This window comes from Otolemur garnettii, unplaced genomic scaffold (assembly GCF_000181295.1).
Source record: "Otolemur garnettii isolate 467f Iridium unplaced genomic scaffold, OtoGar3 scaffold00007, whole genome shotgun sequence".
In the NCBI taxonomy this organism is placed as follows: domain Eukaryota; kingdom Metazoa; phylum Chordata; class Mammalia; order Primates; family Galagidae; genus Otolemur; species Otolemur garnettii.
In genome coordinates, this window is record NW_003852402.1 from 16,637,140 (window position 1) to 16,655,723 (window position 18,584).

The 18,584-nt window shown below is 40.0% G+C and overlaps 1 protein-coding gene across 3 annotated transcripts in view; it reads left to right on the forward strand.

Moving 5' to 3' along the window:
* Window positions 1-18,584, forward strand: part of SLC41A2 (solute carrier family 41 member 2) — a 118,435-nt gene that overhangs the window by 21,895 nt on the left and 77,956 nt on the right. For all 3 annotated transcript variants that reach the window (XM_023509275.1, XM_023509276.1, XM_003783288.3), the window contains exons 2-3: window positions 5,448-6,169; window positions 12,477-12,584. In XM_023509275.1, the coding sequence (XP_023365043.1) occupies window positions 5,615-6,169; window positions 12,477-12,584 (663 nt within the window). In that variant the 5' untranslated portion in view covers window positions 5,448-5,614. The remainder of the gene's footprint in view (window positions 1-5,447; window positions 6,170-12,476; window positions 12,585-18,584) is intronic.

Consider the following 18,584-nt stretch of genomic DNA (forward strand, 5'->3'; position numbering starts at 1 on the left):
ACATCACAGCTCACAGCAACCTCCAGCTCTTGGGCCTAGGCGATTCTCTTGCCTCAGCCTCCCAAGTAGTTGGGACTATAGGTGCCTGCCACAACGCCTGACTATTTTTTGTTGCAGTTTGGCCAGGGCCGGGTTCGCCACCCTCACTACCTGGGGCTAGTGCCCTACTCACTGAGCCACAGGCACCACCCATGTGGCTCATTTTTAAGATTAAAATCACCCTGAACAGAACTTCTCAAACCACTGATTCACTGTGCATTCATTAGCCACCTCCTTACCAAAACACCTCCTTGATATTTTAAGCTGGCTGTGCTGCTTGGGTTTCACAATAGAACTAATATTAAAAACTAACAAAGGCAGGGCGCAGTGGCTCACTCCTGTAATCCTAGAGCTCTGGGAGGCTGAGGCGGGTGTATTGTTTGAGCTCATGAGTTTGAGACCAGCCTGAGCAAAAGCGAGGCCCCATCTCTACTAAAAATAGAAAAAACTAGGCAGACGTTGTGGCAGGCACCTGTAGTCTGAGCTACTTGGGAGGCTGAGGCAGAAGGATTGTTTGAGCCCAAGAATTTGAGGTTGCTGTGAGCTATGATGCCACAGCACTCTACCCAGAGTAACAGAGTGAGACTGTCTCAAAATAAAAACAAAAACAAACAAAAAAATATCAAGCATCTGATTTTTATTTAGTGGTATCTATGAACATTGCCCATTTTAAATGGACTACAAGGCAATTTTGATTATAATCCATTATTTAACAGGAAGAGTTTCTAAGTGATTTCTTTAGTTAAGGGAAGAAAGTTTAAGGAGTCTTTAAGGAAGTAATAGACCTTGTCAATAAGCAAAGCAGATACTATACAAAGCTGATGAGCTGAGTATAATGAAGAATAACCCCCCTCCATATTCTCCTCAATGTAAGATGGTGGGACGTGCTCGGTGGAGTGCACTTGGAGCAAGATAATTCCTAGTACTTCCAAACTCCATTATTAAAAATAGAAGGAAAAAAACAGCTGTTTGGACAAACACCACTCAAGAGAAGCTTAAGCAATGAAGCCAATTATTGACTGTACTTGGGGGGAGCAGGAGTGGCCCTTAAACGTATGGCACTGAGGTTCTAATCAAGTGTTAAGACCCTCCCACCATCTCCTAGCTCTGATTCTCTCTCTCTGCAGATCCTCCTCTAATGTAAATGGCCTTTCCTCCAAGCAGTAGTGATGGAGGTAGAGGGAACTTTGTCCTGAGGAGGAAGGAAGGTCTCCATGTCACAGCTTCAGAATCTTCATTCAGAGTAGCCCTGGAAGTCATTCATTCTTGGCTAAATCAACTGTTACCTTCATAGCCTTGACCACAAATTATCTCATATATTTATTTGCCCACCTGATTATTGTTTTTCCTTCCCACTGCAAGGCGAAATCCATTAGAACAGGAACTGTTCCTATTTTGTTCATCACTGTAGCCCCAGTATCCAGCAGGTACTTAGGAAGTGGTGAGTGACAAATACATTCCAGGAAAGGACTCAGGTCCTTTTTGAGCCACTTGTCCTTACTGTGGTCTGGAAGGATAGGATGCTGAGATTGACAGACCTACTGGAATCTGAGAAAATAGAGAAATAACAGTTTTCCCCAGGAAACAGATGCTATTAGCTGAAAATTAGGGAAAGATGCCTAAAAAATTAGGGAAAGAGCAAGCAACAAATACCCGTCCACCGTATGTGTTTCTGTTCTTTAAGCATGGTTTGGTATTTCGCCCAGCTGCCCAGTCTGATATGTAAGATTCTGTGGATTCTGCATTGCGTGAGGGTGCTTGGTTGAGGAGAGGGAGTAGAGCTTAAAATTCAGCCCAAAGCTCCACTCACGGGGCTGCCTTTTTCCGGGAGGCACTCTGTTTTTAAACTTATGCACATTTGTATGGTCCCGATGTACAGTGATCCTGGTTGAGTACCTGTCTCTCCACCTAACCCAGAATAGCTTGTACTAAAGTAAGAATACTAGGAGACAGAGGATGAGCTGAATGCGTGTGTCTGCAGCCAACTCAGGGTGGAATGTGTGCTTACCCAAGTCTGGCAAGTATTCTAAGAGAGATGACAAGTTTGGGGAAATTCCCCCTTTTCTTTTCTTCCTCTTCATTTTCCTACTTGTGTTGCTAGTTAGTCACCCTTTCAAAGCACATATTTTGAGCTTTCTGCACTTTAGAAAGGGGCTGAATGGTGAAGGTGTCATCTTTCTTGTGTACTGACACTTCTCTGCATTTCCATTTTGATCATTTTGATCATTCTGCTTTAGGAGGAAGAAGTTGCCCATCACTGGTCTGTGGAAAAGACCTGTATTATAGCTCCTTCCCTTTGGAGTTGGGGTTTTTCTTTTTCTTTTTTTGTATTTTATTTCATTAAAGACCTCTGGAGGGGTAGCACCTGTGGCTCAGTGGGTAGAGCGCTGGCCTCACATACTGAGGCTGGCAAGTTTGAACCCGGCCCCAGCCAAACTGCAAAAAAAAAAAAAAATAGCCGGGTGTTGTGGCAGGTGCCTCTAGTCCCAGCCACTCGGGCGGCTGAGGCAGGAGATATGCCTAAGCCCAGGAGTTGGAGGTTGCTGTGAGCTGTGATGCCACGGTACTCTACTGAGGGCAATAAAATGAGACTCAGTCTCAAAAAAAAGACCTCTTGGGGGTGGCTTGGCACCCATAGCACAGTGGTTAAGGTGCCAGCCACAAAAACCAAGGCTGGCGGGTTCAACCTGGACCGGGCCAGCTAAACAACAATGATAACTACAATCAAAAAAATAGCTGGTCATTGTGGCGGACGCCTCTAGTCTCAGCTACCTGGGAGGCTGAGGCAAGAGAATCACTTAAGTCCAAGAGTTTGAAGTTGCTGTGAGCTGTGAGGCCAAGGCACTCTATCAAGGGGGAGATAGTGAGACTCTGTCTCAAAAAAAAAATAAAAGTCTCTTGGTGAAGGGATAAAGTGCTCACTATTTTGAAAAAAGGTAAATGAGGTGAAGGAACAGAAACTCACACGATCTAACTCATGTAAGGCTGCAGGGAATCTCGTAAGTTCCAGAGGCATAGCTGACCCTCTCATTACCTGAAAGGCTCTTAGGCACTATTCTGGCCAGTTCTTTCTGGGACTACTTGATTTCATTTTGGCCTCACTCTGGCCATTGATTCCATTCATCTTATTTTCATTAAACCCTAACTTTCTCTGTGTACTTGTCAGCCTGCAAGTGTCAAAAATGGCAGCTAGTACTTAACCTACTCATTGGATTCTCAGGGCAAATGCATGGAAAGTCTGCACCATAATCGTTTGGAGAAGTTTGTACAAAAAGGTTTATGGCCTCAAATTTACATCTTCTGAGTCCATAGGTCTGGGGTCCTGAAACCTGTATTTTTCTTTCTTTCTTTCTTCTTTTTTTCTTTTTTTTTTATTAAATCATAGTTGTGTACATTAATGCAATTATGGGGTACAATGTGCTGGTTTTATATACAGTTTGAAATAGAATCTATATTTTTAAAATGTCCTCCAGGGGGAATTCCCAGACCCCTCCATAATCGCAAGGGGGAGAAAAGTGAGTTAGTGACGGGAGCCGAGCCTGGCCTAGGACAGCTGATCTTCTGTGTGGTCCCCTTTTCTTCCCCTCTTGTCACTCCTTGCTATTGACCTTCCTATCCAATGCGGAGGCATTGAAAACAATCACTGAAGAATATAATAGGTTTCATTAAAAGCAGAAGTACTGATGACAACAATTCTTGGTCTCCCTTGGTAGGTAGGCAGTGCCATTAGAGAGTGGGGCCATCGATCCCTTATCAAATTAGTGCCAATTGTTTTTATCTTGGATAATCTTAGAAATCTGAGACAGGCCTGGGTGCTCCTGAGAAACACCTGGTCCTTTCGACCCATCATGATAGACGGCTTTGAAAGCCTCCCAGCTGTGGCAGCAGTTGTCCACATAATTAGGCTGTCTACCCGGACAGGTGGTGATGACTTTGCAGCTTCAGTGCTCGTTGCCCTTGGACCACATATTTCTGTGTCTTAGTTCAAAGCCTTTAGAGCAGTGTTTTTCATCCTTTTTTTAATCTCACGGAACACTTGAACCTATAGTTGAACTTCTGTAGCGTACTTAAATTATGCTGATCAAAAGAAAAAAAGACTGAAATAAAGAATATACTTACTGTGCTTTGAACTTCTTTCAAAATAATTTAATCAACCATCTTTAAAATTTTCCTGGCATACCTAAGACCCTCTCATGGCATACCAATGGCACACTGGTTGAAAATCACTATGTCAGAGAGAATCTAGTCACTGGCTGGCCATTTGGGAGCCTCCTCTGGGATTCTGGGCCAGAGTAGACTTTGAGAACCATGGGTGGACAGAGCAGGGCATTAAATAAATGCATTACAAGCTTCAAGCTTTCTTTTGGTTGGCTTGCAAAATGGAAGATGAAGTGAATTATCTGTAATCTCTTTTTAGTTTGGTTATTTCCTAGATAACAAAAGAATTATATTCCTAAATCAGTTATTATAAATCCTTTATTTTTTTTATTATGAATTTTTTTATGTGTTGGAACCACAAATAGGACTCCAACCTCATTTTTTATGTGAAATAAATGAGCTGGGGAGTATTCAGGATACCTACACCAAGTATTTTTGCAGTAAACATCATTGTCTCTTCATATTTTAGTAATAAAATGTATATTATATTAAGTTGCAAATTAAGTAATGTGGTTTATTATTTAATGTTTAAAGTACAGAGCCATTGGCTCAGCACCCATGCTCAGTGGTTAGGGTGCTGGCCGCATACACCGAAGCTTGCAGGTTTGAACCTGGCTCAGGCCTGCTAAACAACAATGACAACTACAACAACGACAACTACAACAACAATATCAACAAAAATAGCCAGGCATTAAGGCGGTGCCTGTAGTCTCAGCTGCTTGGGAGGCTGAAGCAAGAGAATCGCTTAAGCCCAAGAGTTTGAGGTTGTTGTGAGCTGTGACATCATAGGACTCTATTGAGGGCGACATAGTGAGACTGTCTTAAAATAAATAAATAAGTACAAAGCCACGTGCTTTATCTTTTGTTGTGCACTGGCAGTTTGTTGTCATACTTTGAGTTCTCTCTATAGTAATAAAAACCATTACTTAATAAATTTGTTCACTGTAGAACGTTAGAGGCAGTTGAAGACCTTACATGGGTATTGATTACATAAAGTATGCAAAGGTAAGAAACACTTTTAACTAAGTTTGAGCATAGAAAATGCTCAATAAATCAAGATTGAGAGCCATATGTTATTTGTGTACACAAAGCAGTTGTGTGTTACAAAACAATGTATTTTCAGCCCATAGGGTATGGTATCAGTACCATAGGGTTGGTTTAAGAGCATGTGTATTTTGTACCTTTGTGAGAATTTAGGTGTCAAGATAGTTCATCTGATTTTTACAAATTATTCAATTTTATTTTTCCAGATCCAACCCCTCTGTGGAATTTCTAAACATCTTTTACTGGTGGAAATATTTTCTATGCCATGAAGTCAACAACTTAATTTAAACCAGCACCTGTGTGGTTCTGATTCATCTGCTATGGTTCATGAAGTTTGAGGTCTGAGGAGTACAGGGTCCTTTGCAATGACAATATGACTAACAGTAAAGGGAAATCTATTACCAGTAAAACAAGCAGAGGTCTGAGTAGTGGAAGAGGTTTTATAGATTGGACTTTCAACTTAAATACAGTTCAATCTGATAAGTTTTTAAACTTGCTGTTGAGTATGGTTCCAGTAATTTATCAGAAAAACCAGGAAGACAGGCACAAAAAATCCAATGGCATCTGGCAGGATGGATTATCAACTGCAGCACAGACTTTCAGTAATCGATCTGAGCAGCACATAGAGTATCACAGTTTCTCCGAGCAGTCTTTTCACGGCAACAATGGGCACGCATCATCAAGCTGTAGCCAAAAGTACGATGACTATGCTAACTATAATTACTGTGATGGAAGGGAAACTTCCGAAACCACTGCCATGTTACAAGATGAAGATGTATCTAGTGATGGTGATGAAGATGTCATTGTGGAAACAAACCAGAAATTACCAAAGGAATCCAGTGGCATCATGGCACTGCAAATACTTGTACCATTTTTGCTGGCTGGTTTTGGAACCGTTTCAGCTGGCATGGTTTTGGATATAGTACAGGTGGGTTTTCATCTTTGTTTAACTCCGCTGTCTTTTTTGTGATGCCATTTCTGCTTAAAATGCTTTACGTGGGTTACTAATCTCAAACGCTTAACTTTAGATTTAGTTTAAATGAACAGATGCTGACTCTAGTAGAGAATCTGCTATTTCTTGCTGGGTTTTCTTTTTCTTTTTAAGTTCTAAAAGAATAATTATTCTGACCGTAAGGTAACACTTCCCCACAGACCCCCAAATAGGTTGGTTAATAGAAAAACCCAATAAATGTTATATTTAAATACTTATTTTTAAAATAAAAATGAACATATATTCATTACCATGAATTCAAACAATAAAAAGTATTAAATGAAAGGTGAAGGGTTTTTCTTATTTCTTATCTCCAAACCAAAGACCTGTTCCCTTCCTAGATTACCATTGTTATAGGTTGTTGTGTATAATTGCAGACTTTTTTTCCTAGACTTACATGTATACACATGTGAGAGGGTTTTTTTTTTTAAAAAAAGCTATATTTTTTGTAACTTATTTTCATTGCTTAATAGTACATCTTAGACATTTTTCCAAATTGGTACACAGAGATTTTCTGCATTTTAAAGTGAGTGGTTGAGGCTGGGCATGATGGCTCACGCCTGTAATCCTACCACATTGGGAGGCTAAGGCGGGTAGATCTCCTGAGCTCAGGAGTTCGAGACCAGCCTGAGTAAGAGTGAGACCCCATCTCTAAAAATAAGCAAGTTTTGTGGTGGGCATCTACTTCGGAGGCTACTTGGGAGGCTGAGGCACAAGGATTGCTTGAACCCAGGTATTTGAGGTTGCAGTGAGCTAGGATGATGCCCCAGCACTCTAGCCTGGGGCAACAGGGTGAGACTTTGTCTCTAAAAAAATGCGTGCTTGATAATTCCATTATAGTTACATACCAAAATTTACTTATTCTTCCATGCTTATGCTATAATAGATATTCTTATACATATATCTTTATATACTTATACTAATATTTTCATAGAATAGATTTAAAAACTAAAATGTTGGGTATTATAGTATGTATATGTATTTAAAATTTTATAGATATTCTTTTGCCTACCAAAAAGTTTATATCAATTTTTGCCCTTACTGTCAAAATAGAAGTACTTTTATTTTTTATGACCTTATCAACACTAGATACACTGGATAGTCTTCATTTTTTTTTTTTTAGGGACAGAGTCTCACTTTATCGCCCTCCTCCAACTCCTGGGCTTAGAGCATTCTCTTGCCTTAGCCTCCCGAGTAGCTGGGACTACAGGTGCCCGCCACAGCACCTAGTTATTTTTTTTGTGGCAGTTTGGCCAGGCTGGGTTTGAACCTGCCACCCTTGGTATATGGGGCTGGCACCCTACCCACTGAGCCACAGGCACCACCCTTTTTTTTTTTTTTGGAGACAGAACCTCAAGCTGTTGCCCTGGGTAGAGTGCTGTGGCATCACAGCTTACAGCAACCTCAAACTCCTGGGCTTAAGTGATTCTCTTACCTTAGCCTCGCAGGTAGCTGGGACTATAGGCGCCTGCCACAAAACCCAGCTATTTTTTAGTTGTAGTTGTCATTGTTGTTTGGCAGGCCTGGGCTGGATTTGAACCCGCCAGCTCTGGTGTATGTGGCTGGCACCTTAGCCGCTTGAGCTATAGGCACCGAGTGCGATACACTGGATATTCTTGATCTTTATCATTTTTGTCAAATGATAGGAAAATGTTATGATGTTTTAATTAACATTTTTATAACTAGTGTTTAGCATGTTTTTATATATTCATTGGACATTTTCTGTGGATTTTTTATTTCATCCATTTTTAAAATGTATATGCTACTTATTGATTTATAGGAGTGCTTAATGTATTATGGCTACAAAGCTACCTGATATGTAATTATCTTTCTAAAGTAGTGAATTGCCCAAATGTGGCATTCTGTTACTGTTTAAGAACTGCAGAACTGTTTTCAGAGTAGCTGTACCATTTTAAGCTCCCACCAGCAATGTGTGAGCGATATCATTTCTCTACTTGCTTTACTCCCATCTGATACTGTCACTATTATTTTTCTTTTTAAGAGAGAGTCTCACTTTATCACTCTCGGTAGAGTGCTATGGCGTCACAGCTCACAGCAACCTCCAGCTCTTGGGCTTAGGCGATTCTCTTGTCTCAGCGTAGCTAGGACTACAGGCGCCTGCCACAACACCCGCTATTTTTTTTTTAATGTCAGCATTTTTTATTTTAACCATTCTGATAGATACATAGTGAAATTTCATTGCGCTTTTCATTTGCACTTCTCTAACGGCTAATGATGTTGAACACCTTTTCATGGGTTTATCTGCCGTCTATAAATGTTTTTTAATGAACTGCTTCTTGGTGTCTTTTGCCAATTTTCTTAATTGGGCTTTTTACTTTTGAGTTTGGACTCGAAACATTTTACGTTTTGTAGTAGGGCCTTGTCACATAGGTGGTCTGCACATATTTCCCCCCACTCTTTAGCTTGTCTTTTTCATCTTTTTAACAACATCAGAGCAATAATTTTTCTGTTATAAAGTTCAACTTATCCATTTCTTTCTTTTACGGATCATGCTTTTGGTGTCAAGCCTAAGACTTCTTTGCCTAATCTTTCAGCTGATAGGATGATATTCTGGGCACCCTACTTGTGCCTCTGACTCCTCTAGCTGAAGTTTTGGGGCACCTCTGTATAGCCTCACAAGGAGGATGTCTAAGCTTCCCATGGGGACTTTGCTACCGTGGAGATGGGTGAGGCCAGTTTTTTCTGAGTGTTTAGCTAGAGTAGAAGAGCTACTGTCTGAGAGTAAGAAAGCAGCTTTTTTCTAAAGAAAGCAGCTTTTTGTTATTTCTTTTTTTTTTCCTAGTCTGTACCTGTTGGCATTTTCGAGTTGCCAGCTTCTTCAACTTCAAGTCTGGAATATAGGAAGCAAAAGAAAAAAACCCCAAGGAACCCACCACTGTTGTTTCTTGGGTCCTGAGGTCCCTAACTGGTCTGCTTTCTTCCCTTCACCTTTTGATTTTATTAAATGATATTTAAAAATCTGCCATCTATATATAACTATAATGTAAAATGTGCCACCAAAGATTAACCCGTAATTATTGCAGAGATTTCCATAAAGGAAATGGAATACTGTTCAGCCATAGAAAGAAGGTCATCATGTCATTTGCAGCAGTATGTTAAGTGAAAGAAGCCAAGGCACAGGCTCGGCGCCTATAGCTCAACGGGCTAGGGCGCCAGCCACGTACACCTAAGGTGGCGGGTTCGAATCCCCAGCCCGGACCCGCCAAACAACAATGACGGCTGCAACCAAAAAATAGCCGGGCGTTGTGGCGGGCGCCTGTGGTCCCAGCTACTTGGGAGGTGGAGGCAGGGGACTCGCTTGAGCCCAGGAGTTGGAGGTTGCTGTGAGCTGTGATGCCACGGCACTCTACCCAGGGGGACAGCTTGAGGCTCTGTCTCAAAAAAAAAAAAAAAAAAAAAAAAAAAAAGAAGCCAAGGCACAGAAAGACAAGTATTGCGTGTTCTCACTCATGGGTGGGAGCTAAAAAACGCTGATGTCACTTACGTAGAGAATCGAAGGATAGATATCAGAGGCTGGTAAGGGGATGTGGGCAGGGATAGGAGTGGGAACAGAGGTTGGTTCCTGGGTCCAAACACGCAGTTAGATAGAAGGATCTTTGATCTTTAATCTCACAGATGAAATTGTGTCACCTTTTAATTTGCTTTTACGGAATTATGAGTGAGCTTGGTCGTTTTGTCATATGTCTAAAAGTTAATGGGCTTGTTTTCTCGAAGTAATTTAAAACAACACAATTTCTCCAGATACAAAGATTTGGGGGTTGTATTCTTTTTTTCTTTGCAGAAACTTCTCTTACTGATTAAATTGATAAAACCATTTTCTGTTATTTTTAAGTTCCAACTCCATAGATATGTTGTCCAACTTGCTTGGTTATTATTTTTAAAATATTTTGTTTGTCCTTGTGAATATGAAATAGATTTTTAGGTTTGGAGTCTAGCATATATGGAAGCAATCTGACATTATGTTTGACAGGTTGGTGTTTACCTCAAATTCTGCATTACTGAGGAAAGAACCAGATTCTATAAGATAAGAGTTGATTAGGCAGCCATGGTAGCTCAGTAGGTAGGGCTCTGGCCACATACACCTAGGCTGGCTGGTTTAAACCCAACCTGGGCCAGCTAAACAACAATGACAACTGCAACCAAAAAATAGCTGGGTGTTGTAGCGGGCGCCTATAGTCCCGGCTACTTGGAAGGCTGAGGCAAGACAATAACATGAGCCCAAGAGTTTGAGATTGCTGTGAACTATGACGCCACAGCACTCTACCGAGGGTGACATAGTGGGACCTTGTCTCAAAAAAAAAAAAAAAAAAGATAAGAGTTGATTTACTTTAGGGGAGGTTCATGAGAAGTTTAGCATTTCATAATAACCTACATAGCCTCAGAGGGTATACTGTATCGGGGTAAAATTTGTAAGTATTGTTCTTGGCACTAGCTGCCTCAGCATTCCCTCTCTGGACTGTTGCTGTTTTATATCCACCGGACAGCGAGATTAACTGACAATGCATCTTGGTGTTATAACTAATAAACACTTGATGCACTATTCTCTGCAGACACGGTCCTGGGCAGAATCTTGTGAGATTGATACAATTGTGTCCATATTTTAGATGAAGAAAGTAAAGCATCATTTTGCCCAAATCATACAAAATTTGAGCCCAGGCAATGTGAGTCCAGAGCTCTTCGCCCTGACCACAGTTTTATGCCTAAATGGTGCCAGGAACATAACAGCAGTTAGTGAATAGATATTATTAATGTTTCTGATTACCATCTGTTTTGCATTGTTACCATCAGTACCATCTCGGAAGGACACATATTTCACTAGCACACCAGAATCAGCCCATCATAAAACATGGACAAAATTGTTTACTTCTTAGTTTTTAAGACTAAAAATCTGGAGCGCTATTGGACCACCAGTGCTTTTTTAGGCCCATCCTTAATTGGCTTGAACCCTGGAGAGATTTCCCCTGACAATCCTTTGAACCAGGATTTTACAGAAGGCTGACCTGATAAACATTCCCTGGACTCTTCTTTAGGCCCCAGTTCTACCCCTATCTGGAACAGCCCCTGGGGAAACTTAGGGAACAAACTAAATTTTTCTTTCATTTTTCTGATGATGCTTTTCTCGCTCATCTTGGTATTAGTGACAAGCCACATATTCTTGATACCTATTGGCATAAAATTAAAATGTCCAGTCCATAAAGTCTCTTACTGGGACAGTCACCCTTTAACAGCATTTGTGAAAGGCACTTTGTGTCACTAAGGTATCTGTATAGTCTTTTCAGTTTAGGAAGTGCTTTATTATCTGTTATTTTCATTTTCATGGCATTTCTCTGAGGGGTAGCCAAGGGGGGTACTGTCTTCATTTCATGGATGAAGAACCTGAGATCAGAAAGATACGTGACTCATCCAGGATCACACAGCCAGGTTATGACAGATCACTGCTTTTTATGATCCTGTGTTCTGCAGCCTCTCTGCTCATGCCCTAAAATGGGGATCAGAACACAGGACTAATCAGAGCTCTGAGGTCAACATTAGGTCCCATCTATTGATGTTGGGGAAATAACTGAACCTCCCCGAATCTTTATTTCTTCATTTGTGAAGTTAGATAATAATAGTACTTTAATTTTTCTATAGGTTCACGTTTATAATCTGTGATTCCCATTTAAACGTACATCACGATTATCTTTCCATGTCAGTAAATATAGGTCTGTGTCATTACTGTTATTGGCTGTGTGCCTTTTCGTTATATTTCTCTACTGCAGTTTACTCCAGTATCCCTTGTTGGTTGTTTGGACAATGCTTGTTTAGAACACTAGAAAGGCTAGCAGATAAGGTCTTTCTAATGTTCTGCTAAAGTTGTATTAATCGTTAGAAGCAAGGTTCAAATCTAGATTATCTGGTTCTAGAGTTTGCACCTGACCACTATCTAGACTAATTCTTACCATCATAAGGGATAAAGTAAAACCTAAAGGGTGTTGGGGTTGTGTAGAACTGGATGCAGAATAGGATACAGTGGCAGTCCAACTGCAACTGAATCTTCTAAAGAAGCCAGAGCTTCAAAGCTCAGGAGGTTGGGGTTAAAAGTGCTCACTGATTAAATGCGCTGTAGCAGTCGTTAAAAATGTACACGAAAAGTTGGAAAAAAGGCTGGGATCTTTTAGGAATGTCTTTGTTCTAAAGTGTTTTTTAAAGAGTGTCAGAAAATTCTATTTTTTTTTCCCTACAGCACTGGGAGGTGTTCAAAAAAGTTACAGAAGTTTTCATTTTAGTTCCTGCACTTCTCGGTCTCAAAGGAAACTTGGAAATGACATTGGCGTCTAGGTTATCTACTGCAGTAAGTTATTTCCTATAGTGTGTATGTTACCTAGACTGTTTCTCTGTTTTAAGGAGACACTGTACCAGGAAAATACATTTTATTTTCTATATATCCAATAAATTTATAAATCTCAGAGGCTATGCTAAGGAGTCATAGTTGACATCATACACTGAGGATCTCAGGGTTGTCAAATCTGAAAAATTAGACCTTCTTATCCTGAAAGGTAATATATTTGCTTTCTTTGATACTGGGACATTCTGGAAATTATAATCACTGCTTACAACATGGGGTAAGTCAGATACTAAGATTCTTTAAGGGCCAGTTGTGGTGGCTCAAGTCTGTAATCCTAGCACTCTAGGAGGCTGAGATGGGTGGATTGCCTGAGCTCACAGGTTCGAGACCAGCCTGAGCCAGAGCAAGATCTCATCTCTAAAAAAAAAATAGCTAGGCATTATGGTGGGTGCCTATAGTCCCAGCTACTTGGGAGGCTGAGGCCAGAAAATCACTTTAGCCCAAGAGTTTGAGATTACTGTGAACTGTGATGCCACAGCACTCTACTGAGGGTGACATAGTGAGATTCTATCTCAAAAAAAAAAAAAAAAGATTCTTTATGGTTTGATGGTTGGTTGGCTGGTATTTAAGCTTTCTTTGATTATAAAAATAAGTATAATAACATGCTTATTGTAAAAACTGATAAAAAATAAACATGTATAAAGAAAAAAATCTAAAACTAGTCCTAATTCTCCACTTAGCCATAATCACTATTAATATTTTATATATACTGTTCTATACCTGCATATTCATAGTATACATGGTTAGGCACATCATAATGTAAATAAACATTGTGTATTCTAAAAAACAACTGGAGTCCTATTATGTTCTCTTTTATAGTCTGTGATTACCATTTAACAGTACATCACAATCACCTTTCCATTTTGGTGAATGTAGATCCATGTCGTTATCAGCTGTGTACTTTTACACGGCTATTATATCACCATATTGCAGTTTATTCCAGGTCTTTCTAATGTTCTGTTATTGTAAACAAAGTTGCCATGAATAGTCTAGTGTATACATTTTCCCATTCTTTTCTTAATTTCTTTGGGGCCGGTTCTAGGGTTGTATTACTGTTCAGAAAAAATAATCTATATGTTATTAGCTACATATTGCTAAATTACCATTCAAAAACATTAACTATTTTTAAAAATGCTCCCACTAGCAGGGCTCTGAGTTATTTTAAGAAGCCCAAAAGGACATTGTTTTCTTATTATAACATTTGTTTGGGGCTTACCACTGTGGAACCAAGTTATGGTTAAAACCACAGAGCTAGTGAGGCACACTTCGCCTCAGATAAGCCATCTGCCCTCTGCATGATAGCCAAAATTTAACTAACTCATCACATAATAATATCAATTTCCATATCTTTAGTAATAAAGTTATTTTTTTAAAAGAAGCCAGAGCAAACGAACCCATCTGTGAACTAGGAAAAAACCCTTTGTGTATCTAAAGGTAATTAAGAAGCTGACCACCTGTGCTGTTGATGGACACACTCTCCCCTCGCTCTCCCCATTTCCTCACCCCCAGGTGAATTTCCTAAGGTTTTTTGAGTGAAAGTAAACGCTTGGAAGGGGAATTCATTAAATAATGTTTTATTAACATTGTTGGTTTGCTTAATTAAGGGAAAAGACTTCATGGCTTCATGTGCCCTATGGAACTTTCTAAGTCCTTTCTTTTTGTAGTATATAAAAGGTCATATATCCTTACTCTGCACGGGACAATAATGAAATATCTGGTACTAGTAAGCTCTCACAATATGCCAGGTACTGTGCTAACTGCTTCAAGGGTGTCTTACAGCAACTCTGTGAGAGGAATACCATTTTACAGAGGAGGAACTGAGGCTTAGGCAGTTGAATAACTCTCCTGAGGACACAGAGGTCTAATGCATAATGGGACAAATTATATCCCAGGATATTCCCTTTACCTGCACAAGGTAACTGTGTCAGAGTTTATAAAACTAATAACAGCAGCCGGGTGCAGTGGCTTATGCCTGTAATCCCAGTTCTGTGGGAGGCTGAAGAGGGAGAATTGCCTGAGCTCAGGAGTTTGAGACTTGCCTGAGCAAGAGTAAGACCCTGACTCCTAAAAAAACGAAAAACCTAGCTGGGTGCCACAGCGAGCGCCTGTAATCCCAGTAGCTTCCAGAGGCTGAGGCAGCAGGATGTCCATAGCCTAAATCTGAGATTGCAGTGAGCTATGACGCCAAACCTAATAGCTGCCTCATTTATCTTATAAGATTGATCTGCTGAGGCCTTGGTCTGAGTGCCAATATGCAATATTTTTGGTACTTAATATTTAAAAATGTTTGATATTCATTATTTAAAAAATATTATTTATAGATATAATACTGTTGCTTTTCCCTGTAGATACTTAGTGAGCTATAGATGGTGTCTGGGGGTATCTGCTAATCACTTAGAGCCAAACTTGGTAGAGTAGAATAACTTTGGCAAATTCACTTTAGTCTATAATCTAGCATGTGGTCATTGTAGCTATTGGCTATGAAAAGGGCTTAAGGGTAATAGAGCTCTGTGGGCTGGAGCAGAAAAGTACAAGATAAACCTGTGAGCCTGGGACATCTTGTGATGACCGAAAGTAAAGTGCTGAAAACAGAAAAACAAGATAAAACAAAAAGATGGAGATATGAGAAGGACAGGGATACATCCTGGCCAGATCTGAGACAATTTGAGTCACACAATGAGTAGTGATAGTTAGAGATTATATACAGATATAACCCATGGAATGAAATAACAATCTATTAGTCTATAAGTGAATAACAAGTCAGGCAAGGTCTCTGCTGTGATGGAATTTATACAAATTCAGATGTCAGTAAGGGCAGTGAAGGAAATCGGTAACTCTGGAATGTGACAAAGGGTGATTCTTGAGGGCTATTTTACATTATGTTGCCAGGGAATACTTCTCTAGATGGTTCATGAGCCGAAACCTGAGTAATAAAAGGGAGTTAGCCCTGTCAAAATCTGAGAAAAGACCATTACAAGTTCTTGTTGTGTTTAATCAGTAATGTCAAATGATTATAAGCGTTTTAGATAGGTCTACCTTAACAGTTGGGCTTTGAGCAGGACTGCAAATGGAGGCCCATATAAAATGTCCAAATTATATAGTTTACAAACTTTAACAAATAGCTCTCTTTCTACTTTGACAAATATATCTTATGAAGATCTGTAAGTTAAGATGAAATTTCAAATTTTTGGATTTCTTGGGTTCTGTTTGGGAATGTGGTGCCATGGAGACAGCCAGCCCCTCTGAAGCCTGTCCCTTCCTCTCCCACTCTTAGCCGTCATGTACACACCCTGAGAGATCTAACACGTGACTCAGGCCCCATGTCCAAGCTGTGTCCATACCCTCAACAAAAAGCCACCCCCGGCACTCCTGGGGTTGGGCCACATTTAATGTTGGCATGGTTCGTCTCCAGGAACACCTACTTGAAGAGCAGGCCTGGAACTGGGCTCCAGGCCATTTGGGCAGGGAACGTTATGTTCCCAGGTGTCTGGAGCATGGCCTAGAAGGGGATGAGGAACAGGCTTCAGCAGTCACACTCCTTGGACCCCATACACATCTCACTTTGTGGGATAGGGCATAGCTAACATAGGCCCAAAATGGAGCCCTCTAAGGCATGGATCTCAGAACTGGAGCCTCTCTTAACAAGATATAGAGAACGATTTTTTTTTTTCCTGAGACAAGGTCTTACTCTGTTCCCTAGGCTAGAGTAGTGGTGTCATCATAGCTCACTGCAACCTTGAACTCCTGGGCTCAAGTGATCTTCTTGCCTCCACCTCCTGAATAGCTGTGGCTACAGGTGCAGGCCACCAGGCCTGGCTAACTTTTCTAGTTTTTATAAAGACAGAGTTTTGCTATGTTGTTCAGGCTGGGATATAGAGTACTATTGATTCTAGATTCCAGGAGTGAAAATTTCTTTTAGATTAAGGAAAGTTACATGATGTAAAAGAGGTTTTGAAAACTGCCTTGTGATATATATAAGATAATAAAACAAGATAGAAGAGCAGTTATATTATATATTGAAAAGGTTGCTTAAACAAAAGAGCCTTAATATCGTATTCTGCAGGTAACAATATCAACATAACAGGACTTACTAAGCAATAACCAGTGGTTGTTTGCAGAGAAAGCAGTTCTTTCACTGGAGCCTTCTAAAATAGCCAAATGGATGTGTCTTGAAGCATACAAGTTTTTATTGCATATAGCTGATGTAAAAATCCCATCATTCTGCTCTTGAGAAGATGCAGAAATTGGCACAGAGAATAATAGCTGACACACAGATGGAAATTTATAACTTCTTTTGTTACCTTGAGAGCCAGTTACATTGCTCCATTTTCACACTTTTAGATCCAAGGTTTAAGGATATATATATTTTTTTCAAGTGATTAATTATGTAAAGCAGTAAGTGCACTTCAAAATATAAAATAAAAAATGTAAGTTATTGCAACAATCTTAGACTCATCTGGAAATATTTAGAAAGCATCATCATCAAACAACACTTACATCTTCAGTTTATGAAATTATTTTAATAAAATTATATCATTATTATCAGCCAAATCTTCAAAGCTAGGAATTGGAGACAAATCTTTTTCTTTTTTTTTTTTTTTTTTTTTTTTTGAGACGGAGCCTCAAGCTATCCCCCTGGGTAGAGTGCCATGGCATCACGCTCACAGCAACCTCCAACTCCTGGGCTCAAGTGAGTCTCCTGCCTCATCCTCCCAAGTAGCTGGGACTACAGGTGCCCGCCACAGCGCCTGGCCATTTTTTGGTTGCAGCCATCTTGTACCGGGCCCGGGCTGGGGATTCAAACCCGCCACCTTAGGTGTATGTGGCTGGTGCCTTAGCTGCTTGAGCCACAGGCGCCCAGCCTGGAGACAAATCTTTTACTAATTATTATATGATCAGAAAGAAAGCCTAATAATTTAGTTATACCATCATTTTCAACAGTATATAGACTGGCAAATCTAGCCAAAAACAATCTTGACTCTCTAATGACTTGTTTAAAACTTAAGGCTGGGCACTGTGGCTCACATTTAGAATCCTAGTACTTTGGTTGGCTGAGGTGGGAGGGATCCCTTGAGCCCAATAGTTTGAGATTGGCCTGAGCAATGTAGTGAAACCCTGTCTCTACAAAAAATGGGTAAATTAGCCAGACATGGTGGAGGGCACCTATAGTCCCACTACTTGGGTGGCTGAGCCAGGAGGATTTCTTCAGCCAACGAATTTGAGATGGTAGTGAGCTATGGTGATGCCACTATACTCCAGTCCAGGCAACAGAGCAACACTTTGTCTCAAAATAAAAATAATAATAATTAAAAAAATTAAAAGTAAATAAAAAGTAGTTATATAGTATTACAAATATGAAATATAGTAACCATAGGATCAATCCAGTAGCTTGCATGGCTAAAAAATTATTTAACAAATCTATTAATGAAGTTATAAATTATTTAAATTTTTATTGCATTTCATATTCTTATATCTCAGTAGTTTGTTATAAAATGGAGACATTTGGTGTCAGCCAAATGTCGATTTCAACACTTGACCATTTGGCATCCAGCTGGGATGTACGTCAAGTACACTTCTAGCTTTGATCTTTAGAAAGAAAAAGCGAAAAAACCTTTTATGTAGTCTGAGTCTTTGAGAATTAGCAAAACTATGTGCATGTGTTCCATCTCCCATCTTTCCCCACTTGCATTATCTTATAAGAGTTGGTGGGCTGCCTAGGTAGGACTCAATCCAAGAGGTTTTTTGGCAGGAGAGGAGAATAAAGAAGAGGTCTTGAAAAACAGAAGTGACCACATTTGAGAGAGAAGCAAGTTAGAGGATGGGAGTTAAAAGGTGGCTTTGGTTTCATTTGTTGGAAAATGAACTTTGATCTGATAAATACAGTTAAGCATACAAACATTTAAGCAACTTGATAACTTTGCCAGGAAAAGTGAAATTTTGACTAAC